This window comes from Callorhinchus milii, unplaced genomic scaffold (genome assembly GCF_018977255.1).
Source record: "Callorhinchus milii isolate IMCB2004 unplaced genomic scaffold, IMCB_Cmil_1.0 Scaffold11, whole genome shotgun sequence".
NCBI classification, from domain to species: Eukaryota; Metazoa; Chordata; class Chondrichthyes; order Chimaeriformes; family Callorhinchidae; genus Callorhinchus; species Callorhinchus milii.
In genome coordinates this window covers 16,447,737-16,468,655 of record NW_024704752.1, presented here as the reverse complement: position 1 = coordinate 16,468,655, position 20,919 = coordinate 16,447,737, and the positions used below count along the sequence as shown (strand labels likewise).

The 20,919-nt window shown below is 38.7% G+C and overlaps 1 protein-coding gene across 1 annotated transcript; it reads left to right on the top strand.

Moving 5' to 3' along the window:
• Positions 1 to 755: 755 nt before the first annotated feature.
• Positions 756 to 17,338, top strand: wdfy1 (WD repeat and FYVE domain containing 1). The gene is made up of 12 exons (XM_007888366.2): positions 756 to 900; positions 3,281 to 3,348; positions 5,347 to 5,420; positions 6,446 to 6,500; positions 8,451 to 8,601; positions 9,257 to 9,369; positions 9,799 to 9,925; positions 12,269 to 12,374; positions 12,595 to 12,696; positions 13,588 to 13,718; positions 14,323 to 14,431; positions 15,329 to 17,338. Exons 1-12 carry the CDS (start codon positions 764 to 766, stop codon positions 15,386 to 15,388), a joined length of 1,233 nt encoding a protein of 410 aa, XP_007886557.1. The 5' UTR covers positions 756 to 763; the 3' UTR covers positions 15,389 to 17,338.
• Positions 17,339 to 20,919: the final 3,581 nt, after the last annotated feature.

The following is a 20,919-nucleotide window of genomic DNA, read 5'->3' as shown; positions in this document are numbered from 1 at the left end:
ACTGTAATGAGGCTATCAAATTATACATGGTGCATTAATTTGAAACAAAATCAATGTTTCAAAGTTCAAGTGATATTAGGCTAGGGTGAATCAATTGTATGTAGAGGAAAACAAAATGTATAATGGGTATTAAATAATGGATAGGAAAATGTGTTCGCAGAATATAAATGATCCTTGCATTTGAGACAGCAACTATAGTGCCAAAAAAGGCCTCTGAGTACTTCACAGAAAATTGCTATGAAACGTAGTGACTGTGGTCTGTAGGCAAACGTGACAACCAATTTTCACACAACAGATGTGAAGCAAAGGAACCATTTTATCTGGAGGATTGAAGTCCAGGACAATGGGAGAAACTCCCTTTTCTCTTCGAATGGTACTGCGCGATCGTTGAAGTGTCCACTTGAAAACACGGCTATCGCTCTTTTTATGAAGACAAAAAATAAATAAAATAAAACATTCCTGGCAAATTCGACAGAAGGCCTTGGGCAAAGCGGGAGCGAGGTCTCGAAAACTGCAAAGTGTAGTGACTGCGCACAGCTTGTGGGTGAACAAAGTGTCAGAATATTTAGAGAGCCACTAAGTTGCTGGGTGGAGAAAAAAAAACAGCTGCCAATCACTTTGAAAGGCCACTGGCCCATCCCAATTGCCAACCTTTTTTTCCCCAAATCCCAGACAATAGGCAGCCTCTTCTATTGGAGACAATACGGTAGCAGAAAGTTTAAATGAGCCACTGTCAGCTGATCGGTTTCCAAAGGACAGGAAGATGGCGGCAGAAATCCATTCCAGGCCTCAGTCAAGCCGCCCCATCCTCTTGAACAAGATCGAGGGCCATCAGGACACAGTGAACGCCGCAGTGATCATCCTCAGGGAGGACGGGGTGGTCACGATCAGCGAGGACAGGTGAGCCATCACTGACACGAACAGCTGCCTGTCTCATAATGTTAAGAACAACCAGGGAAGCAGTGATCCAGCCTGCAAGCGATAACCGTGTAACACACTCACCCACACTTCCCACTTTGCTTGTTTTTTTATATATATCTACAACGACGACAACAGAATTACATTTGTATAGGGCCCTTCACGTCGCGAGGATGTCTCCCCCTCTCTAAATATGTATATCTGCAGGTTTCTTTGTAAACGAGCATCTTTTGGCTTTGTTGCTGGGATTAGATCTTAGAGCTCAGTGAGTTCCTGTGACTGTTTACATGGGTCAGGTCCGCATTGCAATGGCTGAAAATCTTTAATTTACAGTTTTTTAAAAAATATATATAGATACATTATGTACGTTTTTAAAAAAAACAAATCACCACATAGGCAGGTTTGTTGGGTGCAATGTCAACTTGGATTTAGGTGCCTGTATTTGTGTATATTGTAATGATTATTATTATTATTGTTCATGAAACTAGACAGTGTATATCAATAATACTTTCTCCTCTAATACGTTGCGATTCTTGGGTGTGTTTTATTTAAAGTGATATTGACTACATGAACAATCTTTTTTCAAATAAATTGAGCTACATTTCCATTGTGAGTGATGCAGTGATATATTTGTCTTATTGCGACTTGTTTCGCAAGCAATCTGCCCACACTTTTACATGAGGAAAATATCCCTTTAAGTGAAAAATATTCATTAAAAACAAAAAGCAGTCCTAGAAAAAGCAAAGTGAGTTTTTAAATATAAACAAGTAATTGTTTTAAAGGATATGTCTTGAAGCGTGTTGAAATAATATTTTTAAATGTAATCCGGTAAATTGATAACTCGTCACTTGTCTGCAAGGGCTCAGTGTATAAATACATAAATAAATGTGTCCAGGATATTGTCAGAATGATGACTTAAGTGGTAATGATAGGTTAAGCCAAGATTGAGTGATCAGGAGTTGACTGTATTTGTAGTTTTTTTAAATAACTTGGGTGCACCTTTTCAAATAAGGTTTCTGAAAAAGTCTCACTGTATTGGAATCAAAGGTTTGTGAAAAACAAGTAAAGTGTTTATCACATCTGTAGATTTGCCCAAAGTGCTTTGAAAAATGTTATTAATGTAGGATTTCATGCTACTGTGTAATAGGATTATAGGGTTGTGAAAATAGTTTCCATCTAAAATTACTCTTTGGTAAAGTCGTCAATTATTTTGTCATTGGGTGATCATTTAAACTCTGAGTGTGGGTGTTGAGGAAGTATGTGTGCGAACCAAATTTTGTCAAAAGTTTTCTTTAATCAACAAGAACCAGAGGTTTTTNACATGCTGTGTAGTTACTTCGAGTCAATTCTACAGATATTGACTGTTTTGGGGATGATGGAGGTACAAAAAATTGGCCTGGGGTTCATCGAAATGAGGACTGCTGTGATTTAATAGGACAGTTGGTTCGGTAGTGTTTGATTTTTTTCAATTGGACTTTTTTTTTAAAAAAGGAGCAAAGCAGTTTAGGAATAATTATAAACATGACCTTTATATTGTATCTGGATATTGCCAGCAATTTCCTTGACGCTGGATTTGGTTATTTCATTTCAGCCTTCGTGTTTACCACACATACTTGTTAGGATGAATTAGGCAGGTCAGCTGGCTCTGTGCTGCTGTATATTTCGTGTTTTAGTGTTGCATTAAGGAAAGCTTTTGTGGGATCAAATTGAACGCATTTGGTATGGTTGAAAATTACTGCAGAAATTGCGGCCTTTATTCCTTCCACAATACTGTTTGAATAACTTCCCCTGTAAATTGTGAGTGTGAATATCTCATCTCACTGTCTGACCCTACTTTCCTTCCTCAAACAACTTGCTTGTAATTTCTTTGAAGTTTCTTAGATAGAAAGAAAGAAAAATGCAATCATTGAAGTAAATAAAGCGAGATTTTGTGGAGAAGTGTTTCATTTATCACAATATTTGAATTCGATTCATTGCCCAGAAATGTTGAAGCTTGGAAAGTGCTCCATAGATAATTACTGTTAACCGAAGTGACTGTGCACTTGCATCCAAACATTAGTCGGTTTGTGCACAAAAATGCCTTCTGAATAACCAATAGCTGGTTAGGACGGCAGGAGTAACTTGCTACTCTATAGTGCTAAGGGATCTTTAATGTTGTGTACCTGTACAGGTAGATGGGACCCCGTTTTAATGTTTCATCTGAAGGGTGGCACCTCTGACAATGCAGTTCCCCTCCACCCTTACCACACTAAAGTGTCATCTTGGATTATCCTTACATTGTCCTCCTGTAAAACCTTTCCAATGGGAATGTGTAGAAAGTCAAGAATCTCCCATTTATTGTCTCACTCATTTCTCTTTACAGAACAATACGGGTGTGGCTAAAACGAGATAGTGGTCAGTACTGGCCCAGTATATTTCACACTGTATCAGGTGAGTGAAACGATTAAAGTAAGATTTAGTAATGCTTCAATTGTGCTCCTATTACGTATCTAGTCCTGAACTTAAGTTTCATCCCCAGAAGATTTGGTTACAGACACAACAATGTATAATATGTTAAACAGTCAAAATCCAGGAGAATGTCTTTTGTTCAGGGTGTAATATAATGCAAGTTGTACTTGTTGTTGTTGATCTAATCAGAATGCAGTTAGAGCAGTCACAATATTTATCTGCTGATTTTTCTCACCATACAAAAGTGGTGCAGAGAATTACGCTGCCAGATGTGGGTTGTGAGCTGCGAAATCTATTTCCGCTTTTTCACTAGGCTGGCATCTGATTTTACTTTTAAGTGTGCAATAAAGAGCTACCGATGAAATAAACTTTAAAATGTATGACAGATTGTTTCTATATCTCTGCGTTACTGGCCAATATATTTATTAAAGAAAACACCATCTCAGATTTCTAAGTTTCAAATTGCACACATTTTATATTACATAACTAAACTATGCAGTTCTGACTGTAAAATAAAACTTGGAAAATATACAACGATAACTTGCATTATATAGCACCCTTTGTGGCAGAGCATTCATAAAATGTATGAAACAATTGTGGAGGAATTCCACTTTGTCTACCATTAGTTTATTTATGAAGCATTTTTAAATCACAACATTAACTTTGAAGCCTGTTTTCTTTAAGTTCCGTTAAAAACTCTAAAATAATGGCGTCACAGTTGAGACTGAGTTCAGCAGTTTGTCAAACTTTCGATGTAAATGGAATTGATTTAGACACAGGTGCAATTCCTCCCCCAATTGTTTGACATTTTATTTGGAGGTTTTAAAAAAGAAATCAAATGGCATTGTTTTCCGAAGGCAATTTTTGGATGGTCCAATTTAGGACCAGATGGATTGGCCTACCTGCCATGCGGTGGTGACCCATACTGTTGGTAAAAGATATTCCTCTTAGCTTAAGGCTAGTGTTGACGAATGTCAGCAATGGGAACTTGAACCTGTTGTGAGCCATGGCAATGTAAAGTGTTCATCTGGGGTAATGTTAAAATGTTTATTATAATAATGATCCTTTCATTTGATATAGCGCTTTTCACGTCTTCTAGACGTCTCAAAGCGCTTCACAGATTATACTGTGAAGCGAATTGACTGTATATTTGTGGGCGAAACATGGCAGCCAATTGTGCGCAGCAGCGTCCCACAAACAGCCGTGGATTGAAATGACCAATTTATTATTGTTTTTTTCTTTTGAGGGATTATTATCAGGCGTGTGGAGTAAGGAAACGTGCCCAAGGTTTGGCCCTGTTGGGAATCGAACCCAGGTCTCTCACTTGTGAGGCGAGTGCTCTAACCACCGAGCTACAGGACTCCACCTGAGCTGCAGCACTCTACTACAGGAATAATGCATTGCATGTTTCATTAAACTGGCCAATTTTGTAGTATTTTTGCAGTAGGATGGCCCTTTGCTTTCAGCTACAAAACTTTTGTTGCAATTAGCATCTTTTCAAGGACATCGTTTACGCTGGTCTCCACAATTTGCATTTGACAACACAAAGGGAGGATTGCAGCGTGTGACCAATTCTAACCCAGTAATGTTTGCCCTTAGAGATAGTGTAGCAAAAGGATAGGTATTAATATTGTAATGCATTGTGCAGTACTGCATTAATGAAGCACAGTCTTGCAAGTTCTGTTCATTTGGTGAACTAGAAGGACCAAAATGAACCAGGAAAGGCCGTGGTTTGAAGTATTGTCAACTCGTGCTTTTTTTAAAGTACTGCCCAACACATTATGTGGATGTCTATTCATTTAACTAAGCCCGATTTGTATGGGACAGTCACTGATGCAAAGGAAGTCGTAATTATAAACTGAGAAAAGTATGAACTTTGCATTTGTTGTGTTCAGGACCACTGGAATATTTTTAATAATGCTTTCAGGTAAAAATGTATATGTATTGTTAATTACCTGTCCTTATTTTGAACTTTCAAAGCACCCTGTTCTGCCATTTCCTACAATTCTGATAGCAAACGGATTTTTATTGGGCAGGATAATGGAGCAATTGTGGTAAGTATCTTTGGATGTTATGTCTTGTGTCTGTTCTTTTCGAAGGATCAAAGAGTATAATTGTTGAGCAACTGGGAATAATACAAAAGGCTTATTTGTGTCCAGTACTAGATGTAGTGTATGTATTGTACAGACTGTAGCTTGTCCCAAATGTACGAGTTACACCATAGAAGTAGTTTGTTATATGACTAAACTATAAACTATAAATTGCTTGTACCAGTGTGGCTTTCGGAACAGTGGGCTTGGGCTTTAATTATTTCTTTCTCCTCCCCCCACCCCCACTCCTCATTTTAACTGATTAAGGAGGAACATTTTATTGGATGCCTCAATCTCCATCTACTGATGCACTTATTCTTGCACTGAAGTGGCAGATTTGTACTGATGTTCTGCCACACTAACTCAAGGTCTTGGAGCCCTGAGGTTGAGTTCTGAATCTGTTGTGGTTTCTGCCTGACAGCTCTCAGAATTGGGAGTTCCATAGTAGCTTAGTGTAAGTTATAGTGTTGTGTTCATTCCATTGACCACTGGTGGGTTGGCTAAGTTAATCTATTCCTTCAAAAGTCCTACTAATTTAATGACCTCTACAAGATCTCCCTCAACCATTTTTGTTCCAGTGAAAATAGGCTCCATCTTCTACACATAGGTCAAAATATTCATCCTTCAATAATTGTGATTTTAACAGTTTGCTAGCAATAAAGACGCTACAAAACTGGACGTGTCTTTGCTGAGTAGCTGGTTGAAAACCAACATGCACATAAAGTCTACCAATAGTTTAATACTTATCGTTATCTAAAAGTAAAAGAGATAAAGAAATGCCTTCTTTATTACGGCTTCAATGACGTTTTTCAAATGATGTCATTCGAAATCCCATAGTTATTTGTAGCAAATTAATTTAACAATGTTTTTTCATCAGTCTGTTTTGCCATTCATCGAGCGCAGTAACATGAAAAAGAGAGTTGTGTTGTGCTCACGTCTGGATGAATAACACAATAACATTGAAGAGTAATTGTGATTTCTGTCTTCAGGAGTTCCTTGTGGCTGAAGATTTTAATAAGATGACTTATGTAAAGACTTACCCAGGTACGTTATCTGAATTAATAATAATCCTTGCATTTGATATAGTGCTTTATCGCATCTTCGAGACGTCTCAAAGCGCTTCACAGAATATACTGTAAAGTGAATTGACTGTGAATTGATTTTTGTGGGCGAAACGTGGCAGCCATTTGTGCACAGCAGTGTCCCACGAACAGACATGGACTGAGGGACCAAATCAATATTATTCTTCATTCACTGTGCTTTCTTTATGTGGTTTTGAGATTGCTTTAATGCTTCTGTTTATTTCAGCACGCTTTACAGTGAAATTTCGCCCACAAAAATGCAGTCAATTCACTTTACAGTATATTCTGTGAAGCGCTTTGAGACATCTAGAAGACGTGAAAGGCACTATATCAAATTCAAGGATTATTATTATTATAGGACGATAAGAGCAGAACCAGCTACTCCACAGTACCAGCAGGCTTGTGCTGGACAACTTCTTGTGGACACTCAGCTTTAACATTCTGCATTTCACTGAATATGTTCTTTCTTGACGACCTTCTAAATTGTAGAGTTACTATTCTGGAAGGATGATATCAAGTTAGCCATCGGTCTTTCATCAACAGGCCTCTCTTGTAATCAGATCCGATTGGCCTGGGGCTGGGAGAGTGCTCTGGATAAATGAGCGCATGAGCAGAATTGCTGATAAATTGTTCATTGAATCGGTTCAAGAACCCATCACATGACTACCTTCTGACTCTTAATTACATTTAAAATAAAGTCCTTTCAAAAGCCACCCAGGGCTCTTGAAGGGATTGTTTCTGAGTGGACCACGAATCAATATTTGTTACCTGCATTTACACTGCAGAAAATCAATGTATGCCAATGCTCGTCAGACTGACTCAAAGTATTGTATTGTTTTCAGCACGCTGCTAAACCCCTATTGTTTGTATTGTGCTTTATGCTGCTTTTACGGTTTATATATGTCTATCAATCTATTTGTACGTCTCTGTGTTTGTGAAGACTACGTATGGTTGTACTGTCTCTCCATTTGGCCTCCAGAGTCGCTACATTTCGCAGTAAAAATCCTGTGAAGTGCCTTGAGACCACTTCCTGATGTGAAAGCCACGATATCACCACAAAATATACAGGCAATTCACTTTACACTACGCGTCCTGTGAAGTGCTTTGAGACGCCTCAATGATGTGATAAGGCATTGTATTAAATCCAAGGATTATTATATTGAATGTAGCAATTATGATAGGATTATTATTGTGCACTACAAATAAATGCGTTGGTATAATTGGAGTGCAGCAAATTCAGTGGGTTTTTTTGTGGGGGCGGGAGAGGGAGCTGCTAAAATACTAAGTATTTCACGGACATCATGGTTCTCGGAGGCAGCTGGAACAGCCGTTTCAAATCTAATGATCCCAGCAGTTTGGCAACAGCCCTAAAACGCCATAATCCGGATATTTCTTGTTGAAATAATACCTTCTCTCTTTGCATTGTTTGTTCGATGACTGGCCCATTGCATATAGTTTGCTAATCCTTTGAGAGCTGAACAGAACCTTAAATTTTGCTTTTATTCAATCCAATCAATATTGAGATATTAAAGTTATGGAATTTCAAACTCTTGCTTGACTCTGTGTTGCTAATGTGGTTTTTGTTTTTGCCAAATTCAATTACTTAAAGAATCATAAGTTGTTAAGTGCTACTTTTAATTTTTAATGAACATTAATAGCAGGTATAGTAATGAGTCCAGCGCCTTGGGACGTCCTCCTGACGTGAAAGACGCTATACAAGTTGTTGTTGTAATGGAAGTTTTTACAAATGCTCCCAATTCAACAGTAATGTTCCTTTTTGTTGAATGAGGCAAAGGAGAAAGAGCTTTTCCATGTAACAAAATTTATTTCCAGAGTTGATAAGCGTTTGTTGTATGATTTTCTGTTTCTAAAAAAAAATTGATTAATGATGAATTTCTTTCTTTCTTGATAGCACATCAGAATCGGGTTTCAGCCATCGTGTTTTCACCAGAGACTGAATGGATTATAAGCACAGGACATGACAAGTACCTCAGTTGGATATGCACTAGGAGTGGTTGCCTTCAGGGCCGACATTGCTTTAGTGCATGGGCATCTTGTTTACAGTATCCTTTATATTTGTGCTACAGGTACTTAGTATTCTGCACGACTTATATATAATAATAATATGATAATCCTTGCATTTGATATAGCGCCTTATCATGTCTTCGAGGCGTCTCAAAGCTCTTCACAGAATATGCTGTAAAGTGAATTGACTGTATATTTTGTGGGTCAATCGCGGCAGCCAATTGCACACAGCAGTGTCCCATGAACAGTCGCGGATTGAGTGACCAATTTACTATTATTTTTTACAACAATAATTTCCATTTATATAATGCCCTGCACGCCAGACGGCGTCTTGTAGAGCTTGATACAGAATTAATATAGCATCTATAACGTCAAATGGTTCACTTTACAGCAAATTGCTGTCAGGTGTAGTGACTGTGTATTTGTAGGCAACTTTGTATTTTGTCACTTGTGAAAACGAATTCAGCTCCTTTCTGATGCATGAAGCAAATACCCATTTTATTTTATAATACTGTGCAACATACACAATTATATTTGGCTCCTAAAGAACTTGTTTTATTCCCTTTAAAATATTTGAATAAATCCTTATTTTGTAGTACGTTCACTTCCTGCAGCTAGGTTTGTGTTGGAAAACTTCTTCAGTCGCTGGTCTGTAACAAAAAGGGATCTTGTTTTCTTTGACTACTTGATCAGATATGATGTAGAAACGCAACACGCATTTGTAGGTGACTATTCCGGGCAGATCACGTTATTGAAGCTTGAACAGAATACTTGCAGCATCATTTCAACACTGAAGGGGCACGAAGGTGAGCAGCCGATCTTAAAGGTGGGGGCTAATCAAAACCAAAAGTGTTCAAATTTCCTTGTGTTTAGTGAAGCACAAAAATACTCGAACGATCACAAAAAATTACCTCCAGTGGCTCATTCGATTTGGCACAGGTGAACTCTGAGTCTGTTCTCGGCTTATTCAAAGTATTAAAGATGTCTTTTTTATAAAGGGAACTTGTTGGTGGAAGGGGTGAATGAGTTCCTACACCCGCTCTGCAAACACACAGAAATCAAAAGGCAGGCGTGGTGGTTGTGGGAATCCCATCAGTGCGATAGGCCAAAGTCTGAACTAGTTTGGGCAGTCTTAGCTGATCAATATTTTTGAATTTACAAAAAAAAAGACACTACATAAGAATCTGTGTTCGTATTGGATTTTAAGTTTAACATGTTTTTTTTAAATCTAACAGGCAGTATAGGAGCCCTTTGGTGGGACCCTATCCATCGGCTGTTGTTTTCTGGAGCATCTGATCATAGTGTTATCATGTGGGACATCGGAGGGAGGAAAGGCAGGACTTTATTGCTTCAGGGGCATCAGTGAGTGATGAATTCTAATCTTGCTGACGTCATGTCGAAGGCCCTATATTAAATGAAGGATTATTGTTATTGTTATTGTTGGAACCACAGTGCATCAGCTCTTAATGATTAAAATCATTCCACATGATCTGTTCAAATACATTGCAAAATGTTGGCTGTAAATGATGGCCATGGTCTCTACTAAACTTTCATATAAAACATTGCAGAGAATATCATTTCCCAAACCACCATATGAAAAAGTAGGTCGTTTCTTTTGTTGATTTTTTTTTGGCCTGATTTTACTGATTTATGTTTTTTTTCTAAAAAAGCACCCAGAGTGTTTGCAGACAATTTTTATTTGGCTGGATTGAAAAGCTGTGTAGGATATTGATTCCTGTCTGCATTACGTGCAAGGGAAGGATGCATTTGACGTGATGTGTCATCGCATTCAGTTTAGCCAAACCTCTTTTTGTTTCCATGACACTGGTGCTCTTTGTTGCTGAGTAATTGGATCTTCTATGGTAATGGGAGGGTCTTGTTAAAATGAGATTTTTCAATACTTGTGTCAGTACTGCAGTTAATTAATGTATCAGTTTGTAGTCTCACGTGACACAGTCCCTTAACTTTTTCATATGGTGGTTTGGGAAATGAGATTCTTTGCAATGTTTATGTGAATTATAATTGAATGAAGAACTGACTTTTGACTCAAGCCTCTACTTTATTGGTTTAACCTTATTTCAGACGATCCAGTGCCTGATTCATTCTTCCGTTGATAAATACCATCGATGTTTATTGTTGCTTTAAAATCAATTGGAAATCTGATGAAGTTTAAGGGACCATGAACCTACCATCACCGACATGTTTGAGATGGCAATTTAGTTGCCACCGATTCCGGACCCCTTAGTATATTACCATTCTTTTACCTTACTCACTTCGATGTGAATTGTGTGTGAGGGCAAGTGTGTCATACCTGCAGTCGTTAGTCGCTCTTGAAGATCAGATTGAGAACAGTACATCACAATCACGGGAACTTTTCAAACTCGCCCAGGGTTATTTTGTGGGCAAAACGTGGCAGCCAATTTAAATAGTCTGCCCCTTTAAATAGAGACTGCCAGCAGAACAGAAACTGCCAGCAGAGCAGACACTGATGATAAACAGCTTGGTGCAGCTTGCTCTGAAGTGCTGCCTTTGTGAACTCTACTTGAAAGGGCAACAACTTTTTCCATCTTGCGTCTAATATTTTTTAAGACGGTGGATGGAAAGTGTAAGCAGACAGAGTTCAAACCAACCCACTGCCCTGTTACTATCCAACAAACCACTGCAAGTACTGCCTGACTATATTTAGACCAGATTTGATTGCAACAGGAATTCTGCTGAGGTGCTAGTGTGGTAATAGCCTCATATGTGTTGAATGTATCTATTGAGCAAAGACTCTCCTATCCCTTCTCTGTGCTATGTGCATCATCTCGTGATTAAGTGGGGTCAAGGAGCGGGAGGAAAAAAAGCATGATACATACATAGTGTGTTGCTCTCTTCCCTCCTGAATACATTGAAGGTGAATCCTGCCCAGTGATATGGCATCATTTTATATCAATACAAAGCAGATATGTTCTTTGATTTCTCTGAAAATGTACCTGTAGTACTTTGAGGGTGATTGTAGCTCTACCGTATACTGTATTTTGTTCCTCATCACTGAATGCAGTTTTAATATAAGTTGCAAATTATCCTTTCTCTGTGGTTAATTTTGCTTTTATCATCGGTTGCTCTTGAGGCAGTTCAGAGGTGAGCAAGCCAGCCTGACTTAGGCTTGAGAATTCTCAGTTAGTTAAGGAAATCCTCTTTGGAAAAGAGATCTTAAGATGAATTTAAGGTACTAAGATTATAAAGGGGATCAACAAAAATGATGAAAGCAGGAGGTCAAATACTAGGATAACAATTATGGTTTCAATACCTTCAAAGGTATCATCCTTCTAAAAACATTGCCCTCTTATTTGCTGTTTGCCACACTCCAGCTAATTCATCCCAGTAGATCACAGTGTACATGGGGAAACAGAACAACTATCCACATAACGGGTTACACAATCATTGGGTTATATATAGGTCATATATTAAATGCTTCTGATATAGTGTTTGTGAATGGGGCAAGTGGAGCGTGGGCAGCACATGTGTGTCAAGACTGTGATGTCTCGGTGAACATGAAGTGCTACTTGCCAAACTCTTGTGTTCTTTTTGAAATAGTTGAAATGGTAACCTTCAACTTCTTTCTGAATTTTGCATTAAAGTATTTGTTTCCACAGCCTCTCACTAAATGCCTAATGGAGTATCAGACTAACGCTGTTTAAAAATGCTTTGGTTTATTTACAGTGACAAGGTACAGGCTCTGTACTACGTGCAACTAACAAGGCAGCTGATTTCCTGTGCAGCGGATGGTGGGATTGTAGTTTGGAACATGGATGTGCAGAGAGAGGAGGTAATGTTCGATTCCTCTCGCACGTTAGATGTGCTGTCATTAACCAGGATCCTGATTGTAACCAGACATCAGTTAAGACTTTCCCAATACAGTGTAAATTATTATTTGTTAATATTTGTTTAACCCAAGCACTTTTTAGATCCGAACAGTTCTAGGAATCTTTGAGACGTCCAGTTATTTGCTGCAATGGAGATTGTAACTTTTCACTGTTTGCACACAGGCTCCACAGTGGCAGGAAAGTGACTCTTGCCAAAACTGTAACCAGCCATTCTTCTGGAACCTGAAGCAGATGTGGGACACTAAGAGCTTGGGTTTGCGACAGGTACGCAGTGCAGTTCTGAGATATTCTTTGGAAGCATTTTGAGTGCTGAGAGAGTGATAAGAATAATAATCCTTGCAGTTGATATAGCAGCTTATCACGTCTTTGAGATGTCTCAAAGCGGTTCACTGACTATACTGTAAAGTGAATTGACTGTATTTTGTGGGCAAAACGCGGCAGCAAATTGCGCACAGCAGTGCCCCACGGACAGTCGTGGATTGAGTGACATTTTTTTTAATTGTGTGTGTGAAGACTTTTGCATATGCTCCTTTCCCCACCACCCCATTCACCTTTTTCCTTTTTTCTGATATGTGTCTTTCTTTTCTCTCTATCCAATTTTTTGTGAAGTACAAATGCACTCTCCTGCTCTGTCCAAATGGCCTTTACGTGTGAGCTTTGAATGGTGAATACCAGCAGGTTATTTGACTTTGAGAGAGTATTCCTGCTGAACCCATCCCTGTCCACGCTTGGAAACTTTCAGCAGCCGTTGCTCAATAGCAATTCGTAGCTAATTCTTCCCTCCCCTATGTGAGGGTTGTAAATACTGCTTTAGAGCTTCTCGTCCCACCTAGTTGAGATCCACTAATTCCTCATAGACGAGAAACTAATGTTGGGGCCAACCTGGTCTGTATGGCTTAGCTATGAGCTGAATCAAACTTCTCTCTGTCAACCGAGATTTGTTTTGACTGACCGGCTGCGCATCTGAATTATTAATGCCATGTTTCCACTCACATTCATTCTAGGGCGTTATCAGTCTGTGTAAGCACCACTTCCTTCAGACTAGTCTGTGAGGGACCTTTCAAAATTGTGGCTAGAGGAATTTTAAAAAATCTTAAGAATGATAGAGCTAAACTAACTTTATTTTAACGTACCTTTTCCTTCTCCCCCATTCAGCATCACTGCAGAAAGTGTGGCAAGGCTATATGTGGAAAGTGCAGTTGTAAGCGTTCAACCTACCCTATCATGGGCTTTGAGTTTCAGGTACGAGTGTGTGATGACTGCTTCACCACGATCAAGGATGAAGAGTGAGTACAACTCAATGAGCATTTTAGGTCTTTGGCTGACAGCTTTGTTTCTTACCAAAGGGGCATGTTTCAAAGTAATCTGGGACTTTGAAAGGAATGCTTTGTATTTCAGCTTCTCAAGAAATGAATCAATCAATTAGTTTGGCTATTGGTTGACTAGCTCCTAATTGTCCCCTTATCTATAAGTGTTGGCTTCACACCTTCATTCCAGTGAGAACCAAGTCCTGCTACCTGTTCCATAAAATGCCAGCCTGGCTCAGTTGGTAGCACTCTCACCTCTGACTCCCATGTTGGGAATTTTTCCTCTTAGTCCAGAGGAGGAACGTTGCATTGTCATAAGTGCCATTTCTTGGATGAGACATTAAACCAAGGTTTGGTTTGCCTGTTCAGCTGGATATTAAAGATCTCTTGGGACTATGCAAAAAGAAGTGTTTCTTCTGGGATCCTGGATAACAATCCACCAGATATATTTTTAAAAACCTTAGTCATTGATTTCATCAACAACAACAACAACGCCCTTCATCACAGGGTAGCGTCTCAGAGTGCTTTCATGTTTTATACAGTTTTTGTTTGCTGGTAAAGGAGAGTTCTTTTTTTATTATAGTCGAACTTCTTTGGCAACATTTCATGAAGGCAAACATAGTATCGCTCATATGCACTTAGACATTACAAGAGGACTGATGGTGACCTGTGGAAGTGATCGCATTGTAAAGGTATTTATCCCCTTAATTCTGCCGAGTTTTCTTTTTTAACATTACATTTACAAACTTAGAGGGTTGGAAAGAGATGCGGTTGGCAAGTTGGGAAAATGCTCCGTGGGCCAGAAGTGATGTCTCGACCGTTGAACGATTTATTTGCCCTCAGAAAATACTGTTTGTTCACGTAAATTAACACACTCTGAACCTGACAAATTGATTGTGTTGAGCGCAGTTCTCCATAAACGACTTGGCTGAAGTTCTGTAGTTGGATTTCAGACTACGAGTTAATCAGATAATGTTTAATTGAGGATGGGGCAATCAGCAAATGTGAGGGGTAAGACATTGAGGGGAGGAGATAAACTGACAAACAGATGCAAGTCTTCAGTCATTGGAGGAAGGAAAGTTGTGACCAAGGAAGTTTTTGTTATTTGCCAATGTGGGGTGTAAACTTATAATAATAATATTCCTTGCATTTGATACATAGCTTTTCTTCTAGACGTCTCAAAGCGCTTCACAGAATATACTGTAAAGTGAATTGACTATATTTCTGGTCGAAACGTGGCAGCCAATTGCGCACAGCAGCGTCCCACAAACAGCAGTGGATTGAGTGACCAAATTATTATTGTGTATTTCTTTTCTTGAGAGATTATTATCAGGCGTGTGGAGCAAGGAAACTTGCCCAAGGTTTCACCCTGCCAGGAATCAAACCCAGATCTCTCGCTTGCGAGGCGAGTGCTCTAACCACAGGACTCCGCAGGACTGATGGGGGTGGGAGGGGGTGAGAAAAGCATTGAAGATATTTCTGAAAATGCCAGTAGAATAATTTAGTCTGTATGGTTCAGTGCTATTCTAATCCCAAGATTGCTTCTTCAGAATAACCTTTTCTTATCTTTTTTTTCTTTGCTCATTTAGATCTGGGACATGACACCAGTTATTGGTTGCAGCCTGGCTACTGGCTTCTCTTCCCATTGACCTCTGAATTCCTGATTGTGTACCTTTATGGAGACCAGGCAAAGTAACGGTCTGTTACCATGGAGTCAGTGCTATTAAAACTGAGTGGAAATTCCAGCGATAGATTTCCTTTTTGCCTGAGCGACTGGATATTGACCAGTTTGTGTCAAATACTGTAAAGCACAGCAACAAACCGTTTAGAAAAAAATACTTTTTGTGACTAAAGCAATGTAAAATAGTACCAATATGACACATAGTAGATTTGTTCTATATTTATTCCGCATAACCTGATTAATAAATGTCTGATGAAGCAAAAGTTCTCTCTCTCTGCAAGATAATTTTTAGAATGCACTATACGAAAGTCTGATCCTGATCGTAATGCAATTTAGATGTTATGAATTACAGTAATTCTGGGTGTGTTTACAGCAATTGTTTTTTTCAGTGTTTGTTTAAATTGCACAGGACAAAATAGTGCAGTTTATGGCCAGGCACGGATCAACAGGGGCACTTTATGGGAGTAGAGGCAACAATTTTTATAGCTTTGGGAAAATAGTTTTAGTTTACGAAGAAACTACTGTACAGTCAATAATTGTAACTTGCCATTGATGATCTGCATTCTACTGTGATGCCTAAACAATGAGTGTACTTCCTTTTTGAACTAAGCCACAGAAGCAGTGCTTAGTAAGTCGTGTAGTAAGTGCTTGAGGTGTGCTGTACAACAAGTTTTGGCTTTTTATGACCCCTTTTGTGGACTCAGCAAAGTTAGCAGTTATCCATTTGTTCATATCAGTGAGTCTCTGTAAAGGGCAGAAGCTCAGATAAGGATACATTGGTGTCACTCAGCTATTGTTGTGGCACTTGGTTTGCCCACAGATTTTTGGGAGCAGGAGATGGAAGAAAGGTGGCTTTATTAATCTCACAGTAATAAATTGCTTAACAAAAATAGCTTTGCAATTTACAAATCTGCCCTGTAATGCTGCATTGTTTGAAAAGTGTCCCGTTTAGTCCAAGTAAGGTTTGGTCTCAGCCTTCAATTGTTTAAATCCCTTTGGTTTCTGAGAGGTAGTAATTTTGTCTCTATTGTTTTTCAAGATTGCTATGTTTTTCTATTGCACAATTATAAAAGCTGGTACAATTTTTTTTTGTGCGTCTTATTTCACATTGGGGGAAAGAGATGGAAAATGGCTTTCTTACAATTTAAAGTTAACTAAAAGCTCTTTCAGCGCTCAAAAGGCTCAATATTTGTTTGCCTTTGCTAAATGTACAATAATAATAAATCAATAATCCTTGCATTTGATAAATTGGCTTATTACGCCGTTGAGACATCTCCAAGGAGCTTCACAGAATATACTGTAAAGTGTAGTGACTATTTTGTGGGCGAAATGAGGTAGCCAATTGCGCACAGCAATGTCTCACAAACAGTCGTGGATTGAGTGACAATTATTATTTTTAAATTCTCATAGGGAAAATGAGTTCTCGGACATTGTTGCCCACCATTTCTGCTTTGCAGAACAAGTTAATACTTGAAATCCTTTCTAACGACTTATTTCTGACACCTAGATTTTTTTTTATTCCCCTCTGCTGAAGCAATGTATACATTTAATGTTGAAAATGATCTTGTAGGTTTAGAAAATTGTATTTTGGTGCAGAAGCCTTTTTATACAACATTAAATGAAAATATAAATGAAACTGTTTATTGAGAGCAACACACATAAGGTGTCTATAACTAAATGTTTTACAAACAGCTGTGTATAAACCTGTTTTTCTAAGCAGCACATTTGAATTGTCAATTCATCATATAGAAGGATTCAGAGTATCACTTAATGGCCTGTTATTTCGCAAAGAAATGACCATATAAATGACCCTATATTTTATGCTGCTGCTGGACTTTCATGATGGCTTTGTGTTCTGCTTTTTACTGAATTGTAATCAACTTACTGTCATAAAATAAACTAGCTTCTTGTAAAAGAATCTTTGGGTATATTGCTGTTCAGAGTCCAATGGATGACCTACAAGCGCTTCACACTTACTGAATGCATGACCTGAATAAAAAACACTGCTAAACTACTAAATCTGATATTTACAGTTTCCTAAACTGCAAAAAAAAATTTGCAGGATGTGAAACTCCAGTACTGGATTTTAAAAGCTGTCTTCTTTCTACCACCAGGTGGAGACTGGCATTTATAACTTTGAGATGGAATGCCTGAACATCTATAATAATAATGATAATACTAATAATTCTTGCATTTGATATAGCGCCTTATCACATCTTCGAAACATCTCAAAGTGCTTCACAGAATGTACTGTAAAGTGAATTGATTGGATATTTGGTGGGTGAAACCTTAGTGTTAGAATGTTATATCATAGACAAATATTTGTAGATACTTGACTTTAGATCCTTGTGTATAAAATCTTTGTGTGCGCACTTTTTGCTGCCTGCCCCAAAGTGTGGCTGCTTTTATTCAGCACAGTGGAAGCCTTGTGCTATGGATCAGATGAAGATAAAATGGCAGGAGAACCAATTACTGTTGGTCACTATCTATCTGATTCAATAGTTGCCTAATCCCGATCGGGATTGCAAGTGATTTCATTTATGTTAGTAATAAAACTATAGGCACTCTTCAAGTGTGAAGAGTACGTTAATTAATGCTAATGTTCCTTGCATTTATAATTGGATTGATATTACTAAATAATGAAATAGCATCTTGTATAATGGGATTAACCAGTTATACAGATGAACAATAAACATCTGAAGCAAAAAATTCCCCTTTGATAATAGCAACTATCGGTCTCCAAAACCAAAGATGGAACAACCCTGAAAAAGATCACTCTAAGTCCTTGTTGAGGCTTTGGTTTGTTGGAAAATTCCTCCCTTGTGATGTTTTCCTTCTGTGGTGGATGTGGTCCATGCGAGGGGTAGTTAGATAGGTTGAAATAATCTTGCAATGTATTAAGAAAAGCCATCAAAATTATGCTCAGCTCTTGGCCATGTAAAAGAGTAACCATCCTTGTTGTCCTACCAATTGCATAGTTCTGTGGCTATCAGGCGAAAGAAGGAACTATCTCAGTCGTAATGCTCGCAACGCTAATGACATGGCAGGACTCATTGTCCAGACTTACTGGTGAAGAACGGCTACTTTGAGGTATTGTAAATCTGCTGATCTCCTAGTCTCTATAATATTCCCCAACACCAAGGCATGTGACTTGCAGGTTTTGATCTGACAAAATGCCTTATGGTTATACAGTAGTTCCACTAATAGTCTTGGCACACGCATTCCCAGCTCAGCAGTACTGATGATTCCACTACAATTGGTGGTTATCACATAGTGGAAGACACCCACGTCTTCTAAAATATCTTAGTTATTTGACAGAAGGAATCTTACCCTGGAAGAAGAGGCCAGTGGGTTTTCTTCTGACACTGCCAGCCACACCACAGTGTCTGCACCTTGCTGTGGAAACCTCATTAACTGGTGAAAATCTGGCATTGCTGACCTTACAACAAGAGAGGCACACAGATGAGTCAACAGCTAATGAGCTACTGCTGAGAGATAGGCAATGAGGATGAGAGTAACTGTTGGAGCCAAAAGGAAAAAAATGTTCAGACATTCACTATTCAGCGAATAGTGAAGGGATGTAGTGACTATTACTCTAAGCTATGGATGAGCAACTGTTGTTCTTTCTACCACCCTTTACATCCGTGATAAGGCGCTATATCAAATGCAAGAAATATTATTATATTCTCCTTTTGAGAGCACCTGTGAAGCCACATCCCATGGTGCAGTGTTAGGACTTTTAGATTTTCAAAATAACTTATTAGAAGTGTTTTTTTTTGTAGTTTCATGGGATTTTATTGTGGATAGATATTATTTTTGGCACTTTCATAATCTTGCCCATACTTTATTCCTGGATATCATGCATCTCATCAAAGCCAGATACAATTCCTCTAAAGGGGTTATACAATCCAGGAGGGGAAAAATGGATTCAGAATAATCTTTCCAAAGAAACCAGCACACAGAAAGTGGTTTGACGTCATTCACAAAGGGATCCTAATGGGATCAAAGCAGCAGGAGAGACAAAGCAAATCTAATTATAAACAGAGCGCCTTTCCACACAGACTATAAGCATCATTCAGTGCAAGGCTTTTAGAAATATGTACAAGAGAGATCTGATAAATAAGATAGCTAAGTAGACAGTTGTGACATAGGAAAAAAACAAGCGGAGAAAAGGATATTTTAAGTCCCATCAAATCTATTTTTCCACTGACCATGTGCAATATGCTTTAACGTGGACTGAATCCAAACAGTTTAATTTTGTGAGTATCGATTCGGCAAAAGTACTCTCCAACCCTTCAAGCAAAGGATCAAAGCCTCTTATCTAATTTTACATTATTCAACCCTTGCTGGCTCCTTCCGCTTTGCAGAAGCTGATTTCAACAGTTCATTCTTAAAAGGTTTTTCAGGCCCTAAACATTTGCAGCCAAACAGTGCCGTTCAAAGATGGTTAAACACTTCTTAGCAGGAAGCTCAGAATCTGAGGAGAATGTATATCATGTGCTTGGTTTGGTGAAAATATTTTCAACTATTGAACCTCAACAGATTTTACAGTGGGAAGGGAAAGAGATGAGAGAGCCAGTTTTCTAAAGAAATTTAAAGTCTGATCGGAGCAATTTCTGAGGTTTTATAAAATTCAGATGAAAAGAGATGCAAGGATTCGGAGGAAAGAAGTTTTGCAGGAGCTTCTGTGCGGAGGATTGGATATTTCCAGGTAGGATTGAATGAGAAGCCCAATCCTGACATCCAGGCTTCGTGTGTTTCATTAGTCTTGGCAGGACCTAGAAAAGTGGAATATGGTAGAAAGGCTCACTGGGATGAGAGTATGAATGCAGCTCATATAGTACATATTTACCTGGTATATCTCCTCACCCAGGGTGCATAACTGAGAAGTGTTCCTGTACATCTTTGCCCACCTGTTGACGCTGGAATTATACAAGGGGGAAAAAAAGCTACAGGTAATACTCCAATATTAGTGTTGCACAAAGTAGAGAAGGGGGTTTCTCTTGGTGTCTTGGCCAACAATAAAACCTGTCATTCAACTTTAAGATTGTTTGTGGGATATTGATATGTGAAAATTAGCTGCTGTGTTCGCCTACAAACGATGGACTTCTTGGCATAGAATATATTAACTTTACATCCCAGATATGTGAGTAGAAGGTTCTGCGCTGTAACCTAGTTTTGTCCGCACGACCTTCTCAAGATCGTTAAAAGGACTGTTGTGTCTAAAAAAAATATTCACAGATGGGGTGGGGGAGGGTGGGGTGGGGGAGGTTAGCAGGGAGTTCCTGACGCTGTTGTGTCTGAGGGGGCTGCTCTGATGCACTATTGATGATTAATGTTATTATCACCATCGTATTGTTATAGCCACAATGTCCAAAATGTTCATTTCCCAAGGTCTTTGCTCTAATGTTTACTTTTCTCACAGCTCTGTATCCTAATCGCTTTAAACAGATTACTTGCGAGAACAAAAAGCGCAATCAACACTTATTTTGTGCGTGT